A 20,407-nucleotide genomic window follows, 5' to 3' on the forward strand; every position below is an offset into this window, starting at 1 on the left:
GGGTGAATTTTAAATAGGGAATAATTTTTAAAAATTTTCAAAGATTTTAAATATGACACAGCTATTAATATATTTGCTTTTTAATTGGTTTTATAGGGGAAATGTTTTTTGTTTTGTTTTTTAACATGCTGTGAGCCGCCCTGAGTCCCTCTGGGGAGAAGGGCGGCATAGAAGTTTATGAAATAATAATAATAATAATAATAATAAGGTCTGGAACTAGGATTGGGCGACACGCATGTCAGCAGTCTGACGGGGCGGTCCTCCCCGCTGCTTTCTCTCAGCTCGGCCTACTTGCTGAGTTACGGTGGGCAAAAATTTAGAAGGGCCCCGTGCACCAATTTGACCTTCTGAAGGAAAAGTGGATATAAGTCTAAGCAATAGAGCAGGGCTCTTCAAAGTTGGCAACTTTCAGACTTGTGGACTTCAACTCCCAGAATTCCTCAGCCAACGTGCCAGGCTGAGGAATTCTGGGAGTTGAAGTCCACAAGTCTGAAAGTTGCCATGGTTGGCCAGCCCTGCTCTAACCCCTCTTTGTGTGGGATTTCCTGTTTATACCCAACCTGAGAAGACTCCAAGATCCCCAGGACATCAAAGCCCACCCACCCACGCCCCCATGTGTAGAAAACACCCGTGACCCTTACCCCTGTCCTCTCTTTTGCAGATGGCACGGACAAGACCTCAACCATCTGAACAAGCTGGATCTGCGGGCATATTATGAGAAGCTTTAGGATGGCTGTTTTATTTTTTTTCTCCTCCCATTCCTTTTTCGGGTTTTTTTTTTGTTTTTTGTTTTTGTTTTAAACCCTCCCCCAGGGGTGTGTCACTACGGGGGTAGCTGAATAATTTTTTGTTTTCCTCCCCCCCCAAAAAAAAAATCCCTCCTTCTCCAGCATTCCTTAGCAGCCAGAGGAATAGAGGAGAAAAAACCTGTCACTACAATCTTTACCATCTTATTGCGTTCTAATATTTTTTTTTCCTCTATTTTTTATTATTCTTATAACTTCAGATATTGGTTTAATATTTTGATGTACAGGGGAGGTGGCGGTCTCCCCGGTTTAACGTGCAGATGCAGGGGCCTAAATTAGGCCCGGTATAATTCTTTTCCCGATTTGTTTTCCCTCTCTCAGCCCCCTCCCCGCCTTTCCAGTGCCTACCACCTCTCTCTCCTTGCCTTCTGCGTAAGGAAGGAACAGGGGAGGTAATCCAAGAGGACACCTGAGTAGAAACAGAGTTCACGCCGCCGAAAGACCCCTCCCCTTGTATCGGGGATTTTTTTTGGGGGGGAACGAGACAGGCTGGCTCACCTGGGCAATTTCACCGCTAGTTTTGGGTCTCTGCAGGGAGGCGGGCGAGGGAAAGGGTGCAGCAGGTGACTTGTAAAATTTTAAAAGTGCCTCTATTACTTGCTTCCACCGAGACTGGTGAGTGGGGTGGGAGGGGGGGACCCCAGGGAACGGCCCAGGGAGGACGGGGGTGTCCAGCACACAATTGGGGTTCGTTTTCATTTTTACGCTCTCGAAACAACCTCCAGCTCTTTTGAGGAACCGGGCAGAGTAGCTTAGGCATCTCCCAGAAATAGCGTGGGATTTTTTTTCTGAACCCCTTCAGTTCCTGCCCGGTGAGGCTTTTTTTTGTGTTGTTGTTGTTGTTCTTTTCTTTTTCTTTTTTTTTAAAATGTGGCAGTATTAAGCCTAGTTCTGTTGAAGCAGTTTGGGTGGGTGGATCGGAGGTCACCAGTTTCAGAAGCCGAATTCTCAGTTGAGCTGATTTGAGTTCCGGGCACGGCTTCCAGACTCTCTTTCTTCTCTTCCCTTTCCCTAACCTCCCCCCCCCAGGTTGTGGAGGGGGGCAGGAAGGGGGAGGGGGTAAACGGTCGGAACGCCTGTGCAGCATCTCCCAAAACTGGTCAAGAGTTTTTCTCTAGTTCAATCGTTGGGGTTGAGTAATTGTGTGTCTTCCTTTGTTGAAAGGGGCGATGGGGAGAGGGCGGAGGTAGGACCAGGGCAAACTGGCCATAGCAGGACCTGAGGACGGGGTGTGCGTGCGTGCGTCTGTGTGTGTGTGTGTGTGTGTGTGTTCCCCTCCACCCAATTTCCTGGTACTTAGCAAAGTTGAGGAGCAGATGGGATGATATTTGCAAAGCCAGGAAAAAGAACTTGATCAGATGCTGGCATGCAAGTGATCCAGGATCATCGTGGCTAATTGGGACTGGGAGGGGGGAGGAAAGACTTTGGGGGTGCATCCCAGTGGGCTACAAGATTTGGGTGAGGGTCGTGGGGAGGGGGGCCGTCAGGCCGGACACCCTTCTTCGCACATCTCCAGCCGGTCTGCGCCGCCTTGTTTACAGTTTCCTAGTTTCGGAGAGCTTTACTGCAGGAGGGAGGGGAGGACATTGCTACCTGCCCCCCCCCCGCCTTTCCCCCCTTTCCCCGGGGTGGCAGTGCCAGGAAAGACGGGCAGGGCTGGACTGGCAAAGACCAGCCTTACCTCTTGATAGCAGGTCCGTGTAAGCAGGGTGAGAGGACGAGCGAGGGTGGGTATTGGGGGCTTCACAACCGGGGGGCAAGGGTAGTTTGCCCAGTAAGGTAAGGGGCTGGGGGGGGCGTCCTGTGGGTTCTGCCCCCTCTAGCTGGGCGTGGTGCCCCTGCTGGGGGTGGCAGCGTCTCTTTGTAGCCCCTTCCCCGTCCACCAGCGTCGGCCAGTTCTTAGGTACCGAATTCTCGCCGAGTCCCCTCTCCTCTTTCACACCGACGAGAGCTGTTCGAAGTCTGAAAAGCCTTTTTCCAAAGTGTATACCGAAGAGTAGTGTACAAAAACAAAATGAAACAAAAAAAGGAGAAAAACAAACCAGACAGAGCTACTGTATTTCTTAAAAAAAAAAAAAAAAAAAAAGTAGAGAGACAAGGTTCCTGTTTGAAATAGAAATGTTATTTTAGATACATTTTATTATGAATAACTTTTGTTATGACTATGGCTGGTAACCATGAATACGTTATTTAAAAAAAAAAACACACACAAAATGTTTTACAAAAAAAAAAAAAGATCAAATTCTGACTTTAGATTGCTTTGTTGGACTCCTTTGCTGCTTCCCCCCCCCCTTTCTGGTTTTTTGCTTTGTAAAAGGCATATACAGAATTTAAGCATTAGTCCTTTTTTTATTAACCTCTATGATAAAGCTGTGCTTATTTTGTATTCTTTTTTTAAGTGCTTGGTTTATTAGGGTTGGGGAGGGGGTCTTGACCCAGCTCGGTATTTCGGTTGGAGAAATTCAGCAAGGGGGTGGGAGGGGGCTGCTAAAAGATTGCCTTGCTCTCTACCACTGGGGTCCCCAGGATGGCGGGCTCACCGAGATTAATCCAATCATCGGGGTCTCATCCTCTGCAGTGAGCACCTAATCTGGGGTGGGAGGTATTTAAAGATGGTAGGTCTGACCACCGAGTCATTTCTGATTGGGGAATATCTGGGTTGTCTGCCTTGGGGGGGGGGGCTGGGCACCCTGTTGAAGGAAGAGCAGCTTCTTCGGACCGACTGAGCCCGCATTGGGGAGTGTCGGGTGTGAAAGACCCACAGGTGAAGATCCAGTTAAGCTGATATATTGCTAAGGGCCTGTGCGCAGGAATCTTCTGTCAATAGTTGGCATCTGCTTGGAGTTAGATATGGGGCTGGACTTAGTTCACTTATGGCTATGTAGGGATGCCAGGCCAATACCTCTTTTAACTCCGCCCCCCCCAGGTTCTCCCTACAGCACTTAGTGCTTAGACTTATATACCGCTTCACAGTGCTTTACAGCCCCCTCTAAGCAGTTTACAGAGTCAGCCTATCTCCCCCAAACAATCTGGGTCCTCATTTTACCAACCTCGGAAGGATGGAAGGCTGAGTCGACCCTGAGCAGGCCAGGATCGAACTGCTGGCAGTGGGCAGAATTAGCCTTAAATCCTACACCACCATGTTTCTTAATGCCACCTTCAAGCACAGCGTTTCCCAAACTTGGCCATTGCCAGGTGTATGGACTTCAACTCCCAGAATACTCATCAGTGGACTTGCTTGGTGGTGGAATTCTGGGAGCTGAAGTCCATAAGTCTTGAAACTACTAAGCTTGGATGCCTGCAGTCCATAGAGATTTGCCTTTTGAAGTTCCACTCCTGTGTTTGCCTTGGAGGAGTCCCGGGGTCAATGCCCAGGCTCACGGGGTGGGGGCTGGTGGGTTTCCTCTGGGATCACCCCCCCCCCTGCTCCGGCCAACGGGAGGGGTGATTGCTTCAAACCACTTCTTGGTCTCACTGAACTTTAAGGACCCCCATTCGCAAGTCCCTTGAGCACCGTCCTAACTTGGAACAGTCACTGAACAAACGGTCGTAACTTGAGGATGTCCTGTATTACAAAAGCAGTGGCGCCAAACGAGCTTTCTGTCATTTTAGCCAATTGCCATTGACGAGTTTGGCAATCTTCCTCTTTATAGGAATACTCGGGGACCCAAATTTTTAATACATTTTAGCACACGTGGCAATCGTCACATCAATTTAAAGGCCCCTGTTATGATGGATAATAAGTTTGTGTACATGACAACCCAATTTGGGGAAAATTTATTCCTAAGTTGGGAAGCCCTGTTTTTCCATCTAACGGGCTGCAGCCAACCCCGGTTTGTTCTTAACACGGGCAACGATCTATCAGGTCTTCCTTCTATGGCACCTCCATAGCAGCTCCCCGGGGGCAACACCTGCCCCCTCCCAGTCTTTTGGACCCCCTCTCCCTGCTCAGCCAGACAGCCCCTCCCGACCAGGTCTGTTTGGGGGGGGGCTCCCTTTCAAAAAGCAAAGTCAGGCTCTCGAGCCCCCCTGTACTGGGAGCAGAGTTGCAGGCTGCTTGGACACCTTGTTCCCATCAGCTCTGGTTTTTCACAGTGGGGGAAGCTTTGGGGGCTCCCCCCCCTTTTTTGTGAAACCACCCTGGCTGGGAAGGCTGGGCACGAGAAACAAACTGATCAAGGAGAGAAGCAACTTAGAACTAAGGAGAAACTTCCTGACAGTTAGAACAATTAACCAATGGAACAACCTGCCTCCAGAAGCGGTGAATGCTCCAACACTGGAAGTTTTTAAGAAGAGACTGGACAGCCTTTTGTCTGAAATGGTGTAGCGTTCCTGCCTGAGCAGGGGGTTGGACTCGATGACCTCCAAGGTCCCTTCCAACTTTATTATTATTAAGAGGAAACTGCAGCACGACGCGCAGTGGACCAAGGAGGTTTTAATGATATACAACAGTGCAGAGCGACAGGTTGTGAAGGAAGCCCGACAGCCGGAGTTCAGAGGTGGAGACGTTCACAACCACACACCCAGGGACAACGCAGGTGAGGTTTCTGGATCTGTGGCGGCCGTGTCGTGTCCCTCGAGGCAAGACGCTTGTGCTTCCCTCTGCTGCCCTGCGGCCACCAGGATTTGGGGTGCTTTCGAGGTCTCCCCAGAGCAGCAATCACCAGTAGTCCTCAACCTATGACCACAGTTGAGTCCAAAATTCCTGTTGCTAAGCGAGACAAGTGAATTTCGCCCCATTTTACGACTTGCCACAGCTGTTAAGTGAAGCACTGCAGTTGTTAAGTTAGTGGCACAGTCGTTAAGCGAATCTGGCTTTGCCCCATTGACTTAGCTTGTCAAAAGGTTGCAAAAGGGGATCACGTGACCCAGGGACACGGCGACCGTCATAAATACGAGCCAGTTGCCAAGCGTCTGAATTTTGAACATGTGACCACGGGAGTGCTGCAACAATTATAAATGTGAAAAACTGTCATAAGTCACTTTTTTTCAATGCTTCAAACGGTCACCAAATGAACTGGCAAGTCGAGGACTACCTGTACAACCTGGAGGAATGGAAGAAGCGCAAAAAATGCGGGATTGTGCTGGAGGCGGAACCCAACAAGGGGCACCGGCTCCTCTTCCCACCCGACGTTTGTGCTCAAACGCCTGGCTTGGAACAGCCCTGAACCCCCAAATGTTGTGCTTTTTCTCAGGAAGGAAGTGGAGGCAGCCGCAGAGCCCCTCAGCAAGAGCCCACCAGTTGGGGCGAACCTCCCGTCTAGCAGGGGGAGGGGGCCCCTGCGGCCTTTGATGCTGCCTTGACATCTGAATTCCGGTTGACTGGAAGTCCTCATTTTTTGCTCTGGCTTGCAAAACCTTTGGGCCTCCGCTGCAGCCCGAAGTCTCTACAACGCTGGATTTTGCACCCAAATTGAAAAAGGCCTCTGCAAACACCCTTGTGCTCCCAACCCTGGGAACGCGTGGAGGGAGACGGGCCCACTCTCTCCACCCAAATGCTGCCCAGATGTGCCAGGCTGCCATGCTCAGTGTTTCCAGCCAGCATGCTAGCTAGGCGTACCAGCAAATGGTGCCCATCCGTTCCGGAGAATGCCAGCTAAGAGAAGACGGGTTAAGAATAATAATTGTCATGAAGGAAAAGCAGGTAGAGTCGGGAGGCTGATCGGTGGTTGGTGGTCCTCAAAGAACGGATCAGGTGCCCCAGGTATCCAGGCGCCGCACCCTGACCCTCTGCTTATAGTGGTACTCTTTCAGGTACTCCTTCAGCGCCCGGGGCAGCGGAAGGTGCCCGATGCCGTCGTAGGTGGTGCAGGAGGTCACCACGGCTCGGCAGAGGTGCTGCAGGCCGAAGGGGAAGGTGCGGTGGATGGGGATGGACAGCAGCGGCTCGAAGAACATGCAGACGCTGGGGTCCTTGTAGTGCTCCAGGAGGCCGCTCACGGTGGGCGCGTGAAAGACGCTGGGGTCGTGGACGTCGAAGCTGAAGTTGTGGTTCCACTGCTCGATGCGGGCGTGGAGAGAACGGCCATAGCGCCGGAAACTCACGGAGAAGAGGTAGTCCTCTTGGGCTGAGTCCCGCAGGAGGAAGGTGCCCTCCGGCTTGCCCTCCAGCAGGGACTCAGCTTCGTAGCGGTCCATCACACCCCAGTAACAGGAGAGTTGTGTCAGCTGAAGCAGGTCGGGCACCAGGCAGTGGATGTAGTCAATCTGGGTGTGCACCCGCAGGCCGCCTCGGACCTCTGGCAGCCCAGCAAAGGCTGACTCCAGCTCTTCTTCTTCTTCTTCTTCCTCCTCCTCCTCCTCTTCATCCTGCTCATCAGTGGCGGTCAGCACGGTCCGGCCAGGCCCAGCCAACTCGGTCATGCCGTGGGCGAGCTTTGGCCCCAGTTTGTAGAGAGGGTTGATCTGCGCCGTCACCTCAAAGGTATGGATCAAGGCGTCTGGTGGTGGATCCACGCCCTGCTCGATGCTGATGCGGCGGCGTTCCCTCAGGCGGTCATCTTCGTCCTCGGGGGGCAGGGCGACCAGGCCCTCGTGCTCGGAGACCGGCACCGTGTGCTGCTTGATCAGCTTCCACGTGCGGGCCAACTCCGAGCCGGGGGGGAAGGGGCAGGTGTCCAGCATCAATTCCCGGAGGTGAATTTTGCGCTGGGAAGAGAGGTCCGGTGAGCGCGACAAGCTCTTGATGGGGAAGCACTGCCCCACGGCGGCTTGCAGCTTCTGCCGCAAGGAATGGCCCAGCCCCTTGGCAGGCTCGGGGTCTGCCCGCCGTGGGCCCTCCGTGGCCGGCTCCACTTTGGAAAGTCTCTCCGAGGCGTGGCTGGGTCTGGCCTTCCCACGCCCAGCCCTACGGCTGCTTGTGCCGCCATCCGGCTTCACTTTAGGCCGAGCCCCCGCTGTCCTGTGACATGGTCCCCCTGGCAGGGGGCACGCCGAAGGGCTGGCGCTCCTCCCGGGCACTTGATGAGATGGCTGCTGCTCTCCAGGGGACGGGGCAGACCGACAGGGCCGCGACGATGCTGAGCTGGGGAAGAAAAAAGCAGAGCGTCAGTAGCTGCCCGTCTGCCAGCAAAGCCCCCCCCCTGCCGCCATCCACCTCCTTCACCCCAAAATCCAAAGGGAGGGTTGTGGAGGTTTCTGGTGCCAAAACTTCCCAAGGAGGCGAGTTGCACCTTTCCCGACTGGCCCGTTTTAGGAAGAGTCATGGGCTTTGTAGTGCTGCCACTGGCTTCGTCCCGGAGTGGCCAGACTCGTTTGCCAGAAAAGGTGCCACGGGGCCTCTGGGAGGCTTTGGCACCCCAGGAACGCACCGCCCTCCTCCTCCTCCTCCCACAACCTCCACAACAACAAGCGGCTCTTTGTGCGATGCTAAGCCGGCTTGGGCCCCTGCCCGGGCACCGAGCCGCCTCGCCCCCCCCCCCGCCAGACCGGGGCAGTTCAGAGGCCGCCCGGGTCGCTCTGCAAAGCCAGAGAGGGGCCAGTCCCGAGGGGGGGGTCCCTGCAAGGGCTGCCCGTCTGCCACGGGGGGCGGGGGGGTCACGGGAGGAGGACCGACCCGGGTTTTCTTTGCAAAGCGCCCCCCCACCCCCACCCCCCCGCTCTGCCACCCCGGGTGCGGGCCGATCCCCTCGCCGGCTGAGGCCGGCCTCGCCAAGTCCTGCTTGGCAGGCTAAAAGGGGAGGGGGCCTCTAGGGCGCCCCCCCCGCCCGGCCGGCCCCCTCCCCTNCCCCTCGGCCGCCCAGCCCACGCGCCCCGCCGGCGACAGGCGACCCTCCCCGGGAGCCCCGGCCCGCCCAGGCCCCGCGCACCCGCCGTCCATGCGCCCCGCCGCCCGCGCGATCCGGAGGGGCTGCGGCCGAGGCGGGCACTTCCTGGGTGGCGGCGCGGAGAGGAAGCGCCGCCGAGAGCGCCGCCCGTCCGGCCGCAGAGCCGCCTCGCCCCGCCTCGCCTCGCCTCGCCCCGCGCAGCGCTGGAGCCGGAAGGGAGGGAGAGAAATGGAGAAGGAAGGAAGGAAGGAAGGAAGGAGAGGAGGAGCAGGTCGGAGGAGCTAAGGGGCCCGTCTTCCTTTGGGAAGCCCATAAAGCTCAGCCAGGTGGAAGGAAGGAGTGAAAGAGGAGGCTGTTAAGAGCCAAGAGCCCATCATGCTGGGCAAGGTGGGAGGAGGAGACTGGAAGACTTGAAAGACCCCCCCCTCCTTCGGAGACCCATAATGCCGAGGAAGGAGGCAGCAGCCAAGGGGGGGCGCCTCAGCTGGAGGAGCGGAAAGACCCGCGGAGCGACCGACCCCCCTGGAGAAGCCCCGTCCGTGTGGGGGCCAAGAGCCGGCAGGGACCCCAGGAACCCCTCCCCCAGGGGGCCAAGCCCTTCAGTGGGCGCACGGAGCCTCTGCTGGGCACAGCTGCAGCCCGCCCCCTCCTTGGAACCCAGCAAAGCTGCCCCGTTTCTCCCACCCACTCAAAATCCCACCCCCCAACCACCACTTTGCTTCACCCACCCACCCCCCATCCCTACTTGGAAGGTGGCCTTGCCAAGTTCCTTCCCCTCCCGGAGGACTTCTGGTCTCCTAGCAGCAGGCCAGGGGCTCCGGACCCCTCCCAAACCCCAAATTGCCCCATTGCTGAGCAAGGAACCCCCCCCCAATCAAGACCCCTTGGCGAAGGGGCTGCAGGCCCCCAGATGGGAGGCTCCCCTCTGGGCTGCAGACACAGGTCTTTCTGCACCTCACAATCTCCTCCATGGACCTCATCTAGAGCATCGTTGTTGACCTGGAGGGCCATATGGCCCAAGGGGTGATGGGAGTTGTAGTCCAGCACACCTGCATAGAGAAACCCGCCCTATCCTCACCCACCCCCACCCCCACCCCGGTGCCCAAACCCTGCCCTGAAATCCCAAATCCATCCCCTGGCACAGAAAATCAAGAAAGAAAAGGGGAAAAAAACACACTTTATTGCAACTGAAAGGGGATGCCTGTCCTTATGTACAGCAGGGAATACCTGGGGCTGAAGCACAAGTTCCCCCAGCAGTGCCAACTGCCCAGCCCACCAAGCCCGGCGGCCGCAGGTGGCAGAGCTGGCGAAAGGACACTCTGGACCCCTGAAGGGGCCCGGCCAATCCAGGCCCCGTCGCCTCCCCCAATAGTCCCAGTCGCCCCTCCGAGCGGCCTCCGTGGCTGCTCAGTCACTGTCGCTGCTATCGCTGCTCGACTCCGAAGGGGCGTCGCTGGCGCTGGCCTCGCCTTCCTCCTCGTCCTCGTGGTTGGAGCGGTCGCTGCCGCTGAAAAAGGGGCTGCGGTTGCCCCGGTGCTGCCGGCTGCTCCCCCCGTGTTCGTCCTCCTCTTCCTCCTCTTCCTCGCTGCCGCTCTCCTCGTCCGCCTCTGGCCGGCCGCCCTCCGGCTCGGAGTCTTCCTCGTCATCGTCACTGCCGAAAATCTCCTCTTTGTCTCGCGCTGCCCGTTCGTCCTCCTCGCTCTCCTCGGCCACGGCGCCCTCACCCACGCTGGGCGAGCGGCCTTCCTCCTCCTCCTCCTCCTCTTCCTCCTCTTCCTCCTCCTCCTCCTCGGCTTCGCTGGCCTCCTTCTCGCTCTCACTGCCTTTCTCTGGCTCCTCGTCTGGAGTGGGGGAGACGGAGAGTGCGTTAAACACGGGAGAAGCCCCCCTCTCTGGTGGGGAGGGATGGGGGTGGGCAGTCAATTTCCTCTGGGGGGGGGGCACCTGAGAAACTGGGGTGGTTAAGGTTTGGTCCCCTTGGAGTCGGGCCCAAAAACTGAGGTCAGGTACACATTCTTACAATTCTTCGCTAAGGAAAGCAAAGGTGTCAGCTTTTCTTTCAGACTGGTTTGTGGACCCCAGTAAAACACACAGGAAAGTCCCACCGCCAATAATCATTAAACCACAGTTAAGGTTAAGGTTAGGGCTGTGAAGGTGTGGGGCGTGCACGCACGCACACGTGTAAATTCAACAGGAATAGCAGTTGCCTTCGAAAGAAAATTGTATTGTGCGCCTGGTGTGCACTTACTCACATCTGATTTCTAATTTGAGACTGAGCTAAAGCCAGCCAAAAGGGGCCCAGGCCTGCTCTATGGGGCAGGCTGGGCTCTGGGAGAAAGACCCCTTACCTGAGACTTGCGCCACTTTGCTCATCTCCTCCTCCTCCTCCTCTTCGGGTTCGTGGTTCTCCAGTTGCGCTTTGCGGGCTTCCTGCGAGGAGGGATGTGAAGGCGCCCGAGTGAGACACCCAGCACAAGGCCCCTCCCTCCCTCCGCCATGGGGAGGAGCCCAGCCGTGGGCTCCCTCTGCCTGCCATGACGCCCAGCCCTACCTGGGCCTCCAGCTCCTTCTCGTTCATGTCCCTGTGCTTCACCACCAGCACCGCGTTGGTGCCGGACTGGACCCCGGCCTTGGCTCGCCGTTTGCTGAGCCGCACTCTGCCGGGGAGAAGGAGGTCAGAAAGGGAGGAAGGGGCCTGGACCCCTCCCCTCCCCTCGCCAGCATCTCAGTTCCCCCCTGCCCCTTTTATCTGAGGACCCACAGCCACAACAGTTCCTTTTAGAGCAGGGGTCTCCAACCTTGGCAACTTTTAAGACTTGTGCACTGCCTCCCTTAGCAATAGAAATTGTGGGCTCCATTGTGGTTGTAAGTCGAGGACCCCCTGTAGATGTTGAGGGCTGGAAACTGGCTCATCAAACAACCAATCGGCCCAGGGAGGTCTCGCCACACCACTTAGCCTACCAAGGCCCCCGCAGCCCCCTCTTCGGTACCCCAGCCCTGCCCCAAACTCCCCCCCCCGCCTCACCTGGTCTCCAGTTCGTTGTAATAGACACCGTCGCCTTCACGAAAGATGAAGAAATAGTTCTCTTCGTAGCCCTTGCTGGCTTTGTTCTTCACATTCCAGTTGTACTCCCTGGCGATTTTATACTCGTACCTAATTGGGGGGGGGGATGGAAGAGAGGAGAGTTTCACCTCTGCTTGTGGGCAAAGGAAACCGGGGAAAACCAACTCCTTCCCACGCTTTTCCTAAAACTGGATTGATTTTCTCGCTTACCCAAATCCCATCGGCGGGCTAGAGCTATTTTGCCACCGCAAACCAAGGTAGGAAGAGGCACGTACGAAATTCAAGAGCAGAATTAACCAGTCCGTGCAACTTAACATTTCTATCCCCCTGAAGTGAAGTGAAGAGCTCAAGGGAAAAGATGTCATTTTAATCCATGACTCTGAAAGGCCAAATTCAGACTAAGCCGGTTGGAAAATGTAAGCCAAGCTGCGTGCGGCTGGCTGACCCACGTTTTCCGCTACGGGAAGCAAAACTAGAACCCTTATTCCAGCCACGATGCCCCTTTGGGCTTCCTTCCAGGTTGAGTTTAGCCTTGCTTGCATTCCTGCTTCCTCCGCAAGACCATGCTTGGCTTCTGCGCTCACGTACACATCCTCGGGTGTGTAATCCATCTCCTCGTCTTGATCCCGTTTGCGTTTCCGCATCGTGTCGTCCACGGGAAGGAAGTAGGCCACAAACTGGTTGCCCTCTTCATCCATCATGCCCCTGGAGGTGGAGGGAAAGGGGGAAAGAGGCACGTCAGCTCCCTGCTGCTTTGGACAGAACAGCCCCGGTGCCAAGCAAAATTTTCACTGGCACCGCCATAGAAAAGGAGATGGGTGAAGATTATGAGAGAGAAATAGTTCTTTCGGCTTGAGGTCTTAAAAGAGCTGGGCAGGGATCCAGGATGGTCCAAAAAAGCCCATATTTGAAGAAGTGCCAAAGGTCAAGACACAAGGAGAGCCAGTTTGGTCTAGTGGTTAAGGCACCGGGCTAGAAAGTGGGAGACGGTGAGTTCTAGTCCCGCCTTAGGCATGAAAGCCGGCGGGGTGGCTTTGGGCCAGTTGCTCTCTCTGTTTAACCCAACTCACAGGGTTATTGTGGGGGAACTAGAAGGAGAAAGATGTGTTGGGTATGTTCACTGCCTTGAGTCATTTGTAAAAATAATAAATGCAGCATACAAAAAACAAACAAACAAGCAAACGCCCTTGGCCAGGAAACTGAGGCTGGCCTCCCCCTCCCTACTTTAAAGCATATGAGGAACGGTTGCTGGAATTGGGTATGTCTAGTTTAACAAAGAGAAAGACGAGGGGGGACAGGATAGCAGTCTTCCAATATCTCAGGGGCTGCCCCAAAGAAGAGGCAGTCAAGCTATTCCCCAAAGCGCCTGAGGGCAGGACGAGAAGCAACGGGTGGAAATTAATCAAGGAGAGAAGCAACCTGGAACTAAGGAGAAACTTCCTGACAGTGAGAACAATTAACCAGTGGAACAACCTGCCTCCAGAAGCGGTGAATGCTCCAACACTGGAAGTTTTTAAGAAGAAACTGGACAGCCTTTTGTCCAAAATGGTATAGGGTTTCCTGCCTGAGCAGGGGGTTGGACTAGATGACCTCCAAGGTCCCTTCCAACTTTATCATCATCATCATCATCATCATCATCATCATCATTATTATTATTATTATTATTATTATTATTATTATTATTATAAATGAACCATGGTCTCACCTAATCATAGCTTGTGACATCATGTCCAGAGCTGCTGTCCCGCTGGTGTCCTTGGGTGCTGGATCAGAGTCAAAAATGACCTGAGCACAGGGGTTGATCCACATCTGGCAGGGAGGAGAGAAAGAGAGAGAATGAGAACAGCAGCTCAGAGCCCAGCAAGTCCTTCTGGGGAGGGGCAGGCTGCTGACCCTTCACCTAGCCGGCTCTTCCCTGGGGCCACCTTGGTTTCCCTTACCTTGAAGTCAGGAAAGGCCGGCATGACTTCCATTGGAGTAACGCGAGGCTTGCTGTAGTGCTGAGAAATCTTGGGGGGGGGGTGGAGAGAGGAGCAGAGTTTCCCATTAGGAGACACCCAAGAAAAAGGGAACACAACCACACTTGCTAGGCCTGAAAGCTGTAGCTCAATGTAGGCTCTGCAAAGCACCCTTTGCCCCCCCCCCAAATCAGAGAGTGCATTTAAACCACCAATACAAAGAGAATAAAAATGGCTCCAGCAAGCTTCTACAGCTGGGGTGTCCAACCTTGGCAACTTTAAGACTTGCGGACTTCAACTCCCAGAATTCCCCAGCCAGCAGAGTTGAAGTCCACAGGTCTTAAAGTTGCCAAGGTTGGACACCCCGATTCTACCGTTCTACAGGGCTAGAAGACCTCTGAGGTCCCCTTCCAGCGCTGTTATTCTTATTCTGCTGGTTTCTCTCTTTCTGCACAGGTTCCGTCTCTGAAAAGGCACAACAACGAGAGGAAAGGAGATTTTCTTTTGAGAGGGAGGACGAGGAAGAGCACTCACTGACTTCTGAGCATCCTCAAAGGTCTTCTCAATGGCTGCGATCTGGCTGTCTCGGTCCTTGTAAATCTCCTCCTCGGTGAACTGCTGTTTGACAGACACACCGATCCTAAACCGAACAAGGTGGGGGAGAGCTCAGAAAGGGCGTCTCAGCCATGGGACAAAGAGCCTGGCTCCCTTGTGTTGGACTTAGTGAGATGGTTACTTTAAAAAAAAAATTATGTATTGTTTTATTGTAAAAGATAAAATACAAAACAGAAAAAAAACAAAAGCATACATTCGGCACTAATGACAAAAAAGAAAAAAAATAAGTGTACAAAAAGAGAGAAAAAAGTGACCCAAATACCAAACAGATTTAACATTCAACATATAGAATCCACTCCGGCTGGGCACTGAAAGGGAGACCATTACTTTTGAGCTAAGGCCAACGTCTTTGCTAGGGTAAAGCTGCACAGAAAAATAATTGCCGAATGATTGCTGAACACCACAAGTGATGTTGCTACTCACTTAACCTCCGGCTTCTCATTGGAGACTCCGTAGCGGTTGAACTCGGTGGAGATGTATTCGGTCTTCCGCATCCATGGCACAACTTTGGCGTGCTGCTGTGATCTGAAGGGGGGAAAAAACCCAAAAGTCTGGCTAGAGCTGTTCTTCTCCACAGCTGCCTTCTCCAAGCCCATCTGGTTAAGCTCCATCTGTTCCCAGCCAGCAGGGGCTTTGAGGAGGGTCTCGCGATGCAGGAATGCCAAATCTTCCCCACACCGACTAGTATTACAAAAGGGACAGGCCATTTGTGCCCTTATGCATATATAGCCAGAGTTGCTTTGGATAGCGAGATGGGTGGTATATTAATTTAACAAGTAGGTATGCATGAGAGAGAGGGAATGGAGCAGCTGCCAGCATGGAGAGGCTGAGGAGAGTTGTGGAGACTTAGAGGCAGATGTTAAGGTCCAGGCAGCTTAGAGACTCTCTCACAAAGGAGGAAATAACTTAAACGAGCCACGCCATGAAGGACAACTGCAAGAAACTCTGAACAATCTGATGCTGGCGTGGGAGAGAGAGAGGCAGCAGACCCTGGAGCAAGGCCAGCAGAATTGCACTACCTCTTGGAACTGGTGGGTGCCTGGATCTCCTCCTCCAGCAGTTTCTCATCTGCAGGATCTAGAAGAACTAAAAGAAATCAAACATGGTCACAGGTTGAATCACCTCCACTGAACGTGCTCGGAGAGGTCTGCAAAGGGTAGAGATGCAGTCCGGCCTCTTTGCATTCTCTAGCTAAACTCCTGGAATTCTGCTATGGAGATGTGCACATTTTATTTCATTTGCATTTAGTTCAGGTAGTCTTCACCTAACGGCAGTGATGGGGACCAGAACTTCCCTCACTAAGCAATGTAAAGCACCACAAAGTCAGTGGAGAAGCCGGCAGGAAGTTGCAAATCCCAGGTGATTCACAAACAGGTAGGCAGGTAAGTGGCTACTGCCACTGTTTTAAGTGCAAGTCAGCTGCCAAGTGCCCAGATTGCGGTCATGTGACTGCAGGGTTGGCATGACAGCTGGGACTTCAAGGACCAGTCATAAGTAGTACCGATCAGAGTACGTCAAAGAACTGATCTAGTGCTGTTGGAACTTTGAATGTGTGCTAAACGAGTGGTCAGTAAGCGAGGACTAACTGTAAGAGATTTTAATGCACAGCATTCACCCTCATAGCTGTATTATCTCTTTATTTGTTTAGTGGCTACCAGAAATCTATAATGCAGGTTTTCCTCGCACACAAAACAGGCACATCTCCCCAACCAGCATCCCTCTGCAGACACATGTTTAACCCTCCATTGTGATGGGTGTACAGAGAGTCCGTCTCACCGTTGGGGTCAATGCGGTAAGTATCCGGGTTTATTAGATCTATGGTAACTCCCAAATCAGGTTCCGTCAGCAAGTCGTGTTTGTGCTGCTTTTCCAGAGAAGTGGCCTTGTACTGCACGAACCTGGAAAGGGAAGGAAGCAAGAAAAACCTTCATCCTTAATGCCCAGGCAACTGTCCAAAGCCGAGTCTCACTCAGAAACGCACACCTGGCAGCCAGGTGAGCATGGGATCGAACCTCCCTCCCCTAAAAGAGAGAGCGGGGCCTCGCGGGGGGGGGGTCTCACCTGTTCTGGTCGAAGGGGTAGGTGATGAACTTGGGGTCGAAGGGGATGTCGGGGAGGCTGTTGCAGTACTTGACGCGGCACACCACCCCGGACCTGCGGGCCGAAGCACAAGGGCAGGGGTGACCGGGAGGCCGCCGCCATTGCCTCTCGCGGGGCCGGAGCCCCCGGTGGGACGGACGGGCGGGCGCCTTACCTCTCGGGCAGCGTCCGGTGCGAGTTGGGCCTGCGGGGAAGAAGAAGCGGACGGGCGGAGAGTTAATGGCCGCGGAGGAGGGAAAGTGGGGAGGGGAGATGGGCCGACCCCCCCCCCCAGTCCCAGAGGCGCCCCCTCCCCACCTGTGGCCCGGCTCCTCCCGCTGCGCCTGAGTCTGGATCGTGGGCGCCATGGCAGCGGCTTCCCCGAGCTTCCGAGGGCGCAGACGCCAGGCCTTTACTGCCGCGGGGAGCGCCGGGAAGCGTAGTCCGAGAGCCCGCCGGGGTCCTCCGCGCTAAGCATGGCGGGACTGCAACTCCCAGAGGGCCCCGCTCCGCGAAAGGCCTGCCGGGAAGCGTCGCTCTCGGGATCGCGTCAGGGGAAGCGCTCCCGCGGTGCGTGCCGGGAATCCTCGCGTCATCGCGCAGCGCTTCCGCGCGGGGCCCGCCGGGAAGGGTAGTCTCGCGGGAGCGGCCGAAGATGGCGGCGCCGTCTCAGCCGCAGTTGCCGCAGCCGCAGCCGCCTCAGGCGCCCTCGCAGCCGCCGCTGATGGGCCCCGGGGGGCCCTCCGGACCTGGGACGGGCCCGGGGGGGCAGCAGGCCGCGGTGGGGGCGCCTCCTCTGACCGCGGGCCCGGCACCCTCCGGCATGCAGGTGGCCGCGCAGGCACAGGACTTCGACCCGGTGCAGCGCTTCCGCCTCCTCCTGCCGCAGCTGAAGGAGAGCCTGCAGGTGAGCGGACTCCGGGGCCCATGGTGCGCGGCGGGGTCTATCTTCCCCGTGGGAGCCCCTCGGCTGGCGGCTTTCCGGGAGTTGTAGTCCACCCCTCACTCATGGGGGGTTTCTGGGAGTTGTAGTCCACCCCTCACTCATGGGGGGTTTCTGGGAGTTGTAGTCCATCCCTCACTCATGGGGGGTTTCTGGGAGTTGTAGTCCACCCCTCACTCATGGGGGGTTTCTGGGAGTTGTAGTCCATCCCTCACTCATGGGGGGTTTCTGGGAGTTGTAGTCCACCCCTCACTTATGGGGGGGTTTCTTGGTGACTCCCTGATTAAGGGATGGTTTTCCGTTTGACCGCCTGGTGTGAATCCCTGCCGTCCCTATAGCGGCAGGGCAAGCTATTGTATATGGACCGGGAGCAAACACCGTCCTTGGGAACACTGAGGACGTCACCTAGTTGGGTCATGAAAGGTCTGCAAGAAACCCCCCAGGCTCAGAGAGGACAAAGGACCCCTCATTTCCACCCTGAGCTGCAGAGATTCTCCTCTTTGGGGGGTCCCTGCCGGGAAGCCCACTTCATGCTCTCCTCCTCCCGTCCCCGTTTCAGAACCTGATGAAGGTGGCTGCTCAGAACTTTCTCCAGAACACCAACATCGACAGCGGGCAGTGAGTTCACACACCCCTTCCCTCCCCCTCCCACCTCCCCCTTTCATTCTGCCAAAACAGCAAACTTTTCTTTCTTTCCCTTTTCCTCAGGAAAATCAGTGAAGTTCCAGTACAAAGAGTAGACAAAAACCTGGAGGAATTTTACGCCTTGTGCGACCAGCTGGAACTCTGTCTGGTAAGTCCAGGAGGAGGTGGGCCTCCCTTCTCGTTCACCAGCCTGATGAAGTGCACCTTGCTGGGGTTCAAGATTTTGTCCCCCTTTTTTCTTTTGTACTCCTCATCTCTGCTGGGTGCAGCTGGGGATGGGCACCACGTTAAGGAGACTCGGATGTGGTTCTGAGAAGGAGCTGCCTCTCTGCACAAAAACAGGACTGGGAGGGACCTTGGAGGTCTTCTAGTGAAGTCCAACCCCCTACTCAAGCAGGAAACGCTATACAGTTACCACAGTTCATTTAGTGACCGTTCAAAGTTACAACAGCACTGAAAAAAAAAGACTTATGGCCGTTTTTCACACTTAACGACCATTGCAGCATCCCCATGGTCACGTGATCAAAATTCAGACGCTTGGCAACTGGCCTGCATTTATGAGGGGTCGCAGTGTCCTGGGGTCACGTGATCCCCTTTTGCGACTTTCTGACAAGCAAAGTCAATGGGGGAAGCCAGATTATTCACTTAACAACTGTGGCGGGAAAGGTCATAAAATGGGGCAAAATTCACTTAACAAATAAACTGTTTAGCCACAGAAATTTTGGGCTCAGTTGTGGTTGTAAGTCGAGGATTACCTGTACCATTTCAGACAAGTGACTGTCCAGTCTCTTCTTAAAAACCTCCAGTGATGGAGCACCCACAACCTCTGGTGGCAAGCCGTTCCACTGGTTAATTGCCCTCCCTGTCAGGAAGCATTGTCTTAGTCTTTCTCAGGAAGGGACGGGCTGCTGTCTGCAGACACACACACACACACACACACACACACACACACACACACCCTCTGAGCCCTCTGCAGGGTAACATCTGATCCGCTCTGTTCTCACACGTCCCCTTTCTCCCCCTGCCCAGCGCCTGGCCTACGAGTGCCTCTCCCAGAGCTTCGACAGCACCAAGCACTCGCCCACCCTCGTGCCCACCGCCACCAAGCCCGACGCGGTCCAGGCAGAGAGCCTGCCCTACACCCAGTACCTCAGCATGATCAAGTCCCAGATCTCCTGCGCCAAGGACATCCACAACGCCCTGCTCGAGTGCTCCAACAAGATCACGGGCAAGATGCCCTCGCAGGGGACCTTGTGATCTGCGGGCTCTTCGCGCCATGCCTGGATTCTGATCCCAGAAGGGCCAAATGGGTTGCAGAATGACGGTTCTCGGTCCTGCCTTCCATTCGTCTCCATATTTATTCAGCCCTGTCTGTGCAGCTCTCCAAGCTTCTGATCGCCTTTGCGGCAGTCACAAAAATTCAGCCACCTGCTGGCCGCAGAGCTCTGCCAGAGTTTAGCTGGCCAGTTTTTCCTATGTTTATTTTCACTTAGGAGGAAGCCTGGTGAGATTTCAGAACTGATTCTTTTTTAAAAGATCACTTTATCCCAAAGGCGCATCAGGCGGATAGAAGAGGCGAAATGTCTTTCTCCAACTTACTACCCAGAAGGTGGATCTGGGCACAAATACAATGTTTTGTGGACCTCGTTATCAAGTGTGTATCTGTAAAAAGATGATTTCTGGGTTGATGAGGAAGCTTCTAGAAACGTTTTTTTTTTCTTTGCTCACTTTTCTGTTACACTTGATTGAAGAACTTGCAATACAATAAAATCTGCCTGATGCGTTTAGTTCAAAAAGGCACAGATGATGTTACTAGTTGGGTCATGAAATGTCTGCAGGAAAGCCACCAAGCTCAGAGAGCACCAAGGACCCCACAGTCCTCCTCCTCTTCCTCCTCCTCCCCCTCCCTACAAACCTCCTCCCTTCTAGCACTGATGATGTTATCTAGTTCGGTATGAAGTGTCTGCAAGAAAAGAGCCAGGTTCAGAAAGCACCAGGGACTCCACATTCTTCCTCCTTCTCCTTTTCCTCCTCCTCCTCCTTTTCCTCCTCCTTCTCCTCCTCCTCCTCCTCCTTCCTTTTTAGCGCTGAAGATGTTAGCTAGTAGGGTGATGAAATGTTTGCAAGAAAGCAACCAAGCTCAGAGAGACCACGAAGGACCCCACGGTCCAACCTGTGCTCTTCCGTCGGAGTTTCATTCAAGTTCAGCACGCTCTTTCCTCTCTGCCCATTGGGGCGATTTGGGGCCTTCTCAAGTTTTTCTCCTGACCGGTTTAGGAGCCCACCAAGCAGTCTCTTCAGTTGGAGAGGAGCTGGTCTGTTGAATCCCAGAAAATAGGAAAGCCCTGGAAGAGACTGGAAGAAGGGGCTTGGCCGAGGCCGTGGGCAAGCCCCGTGCCAGTGTGGAAATGAGTGCATTGATCCAAGAGCCAATTCCTGTTTCTCCTGAGGTGCTCTTGGGGCTCGTGCGTGTCCTTTTCCATCTTTTTGTGCGAGATTTCCATCCTTGCCAGCTTGGTCTTTGTACGTTT

At 54.7% G+C, this 20,407-nt stretch overlaps 4 protein-coding genes across 4 annotated transcripts in view; 2 read left to right on the forward strand and 2 right to left on the reverse strand.

The window, feature by feature from the left end:
* The window catches only part of SAMD4B (sterile alpha motif domain containing 4B), a 9,792-nt gene extending 9,102 nt beyond the window's left edge, over positions 1-690 (forward strand). The window contains exon 12 of the mRNA XM_015820683.1: positions 662-690. Coding sequence (XP_015676169.1) covers positions 662-690 — 29 coding nt within the window. The remainder of the gene's footprint in view (positions 1-661) is intronic.
* Positions 691-6,484: 5,794 nt separating this feature from the next.
* Positions 6,485-9,583, reverse strand: LOC107291646 (suppressor of cytokine signaling 5-like). The gene is made up of 2 exons (XM_029284983.1): positions 9,532-9,583; positions 6,485-7,825 (listed from the first exon to the last, which is right to left on the reverse strand). Exons 1-2 carry the CDS (start codon positions 9,581-9,583, stop codon positions 6,498-6,500), a joined length of 1,380 nt encoding a protein of 459 aa, XP_029140816.1. The 3' UTR covers positions 6,485-6,497.
* Positions 9,584-9,969: 386 nt separating this feature from the next.
* Positions 9,970-16,656, reverse strand: PAF1 (PAF1 homolog, Paf1/RNA polymerase II complex component). Its single transcript, XM_015820684.1, has 14 exons — positions 16,607-16,656; positions 16,464-16,493; positions 16,271-16,363; positions 15,986-16,107; positions 15,229-15,295; positions 14,633-14,734; positions 14,129-14,234; positions 13,577-13,645; positions 13,342-13,445; positions 12,225-12,341; positions 11,598-11,726; positions 11,124-11,229; positions 10,921-11,002; positions 9,970-10,413 (listed from the first exon to the last, which is right to left on the reverse strand). The coding sequence occupies exons 1-14, from the start codon at positions 16,654-16,656 to the stop codon at positions 9,980-9,982; spliced, it is 1,611 nt and encodes a 536-aa protein (XP_015676170.1). The 3' UTR covers positions 9,970-9,979.
* A 287-nt stretch (positions 16,657-16,943) lies between these two features.
* MED29 (mediator complex subunit 29) lies at positions 16,944-19,681 on the forward strand. The gene is made up of 4 exons (XM_015820667.1): positions 16,944-17,195; positions 17,791-17,849; positions 17,940-18,024; positions 18,906-19,681. Exons 1-4 carry the CDS (start codon positions 16,944-16,946, stop codon positions 19,131-19,133), a joined length of 624 nt encoding a protein of 207 aa, XP_015676153.1. The 3' UTR covers positions 19,134-19,681.
* The last annotated feature ends 726 nt before the right edge of the window (positions 19,682-20,407 follow it).

Source organism: Protobothrops mucrosquamatus, unplaced genomic scaffold (genome assembly GCF_001527695.2).
Source record: "Protobothrops mucrosquamatus isolate PMUCROS unplaced genomic scaffold, P.Mucros_1.0 scaffold1157, whole genome shotgun sequence".
In the NCBI taxonomy this organism is placed as follows: domain Eukaryota; kingdom Metazoa; phylum Chordata; class Lepidosauria; order Squamata; family Viperidae; genus Protobothrops; species Protobothrops mucrosquamatus.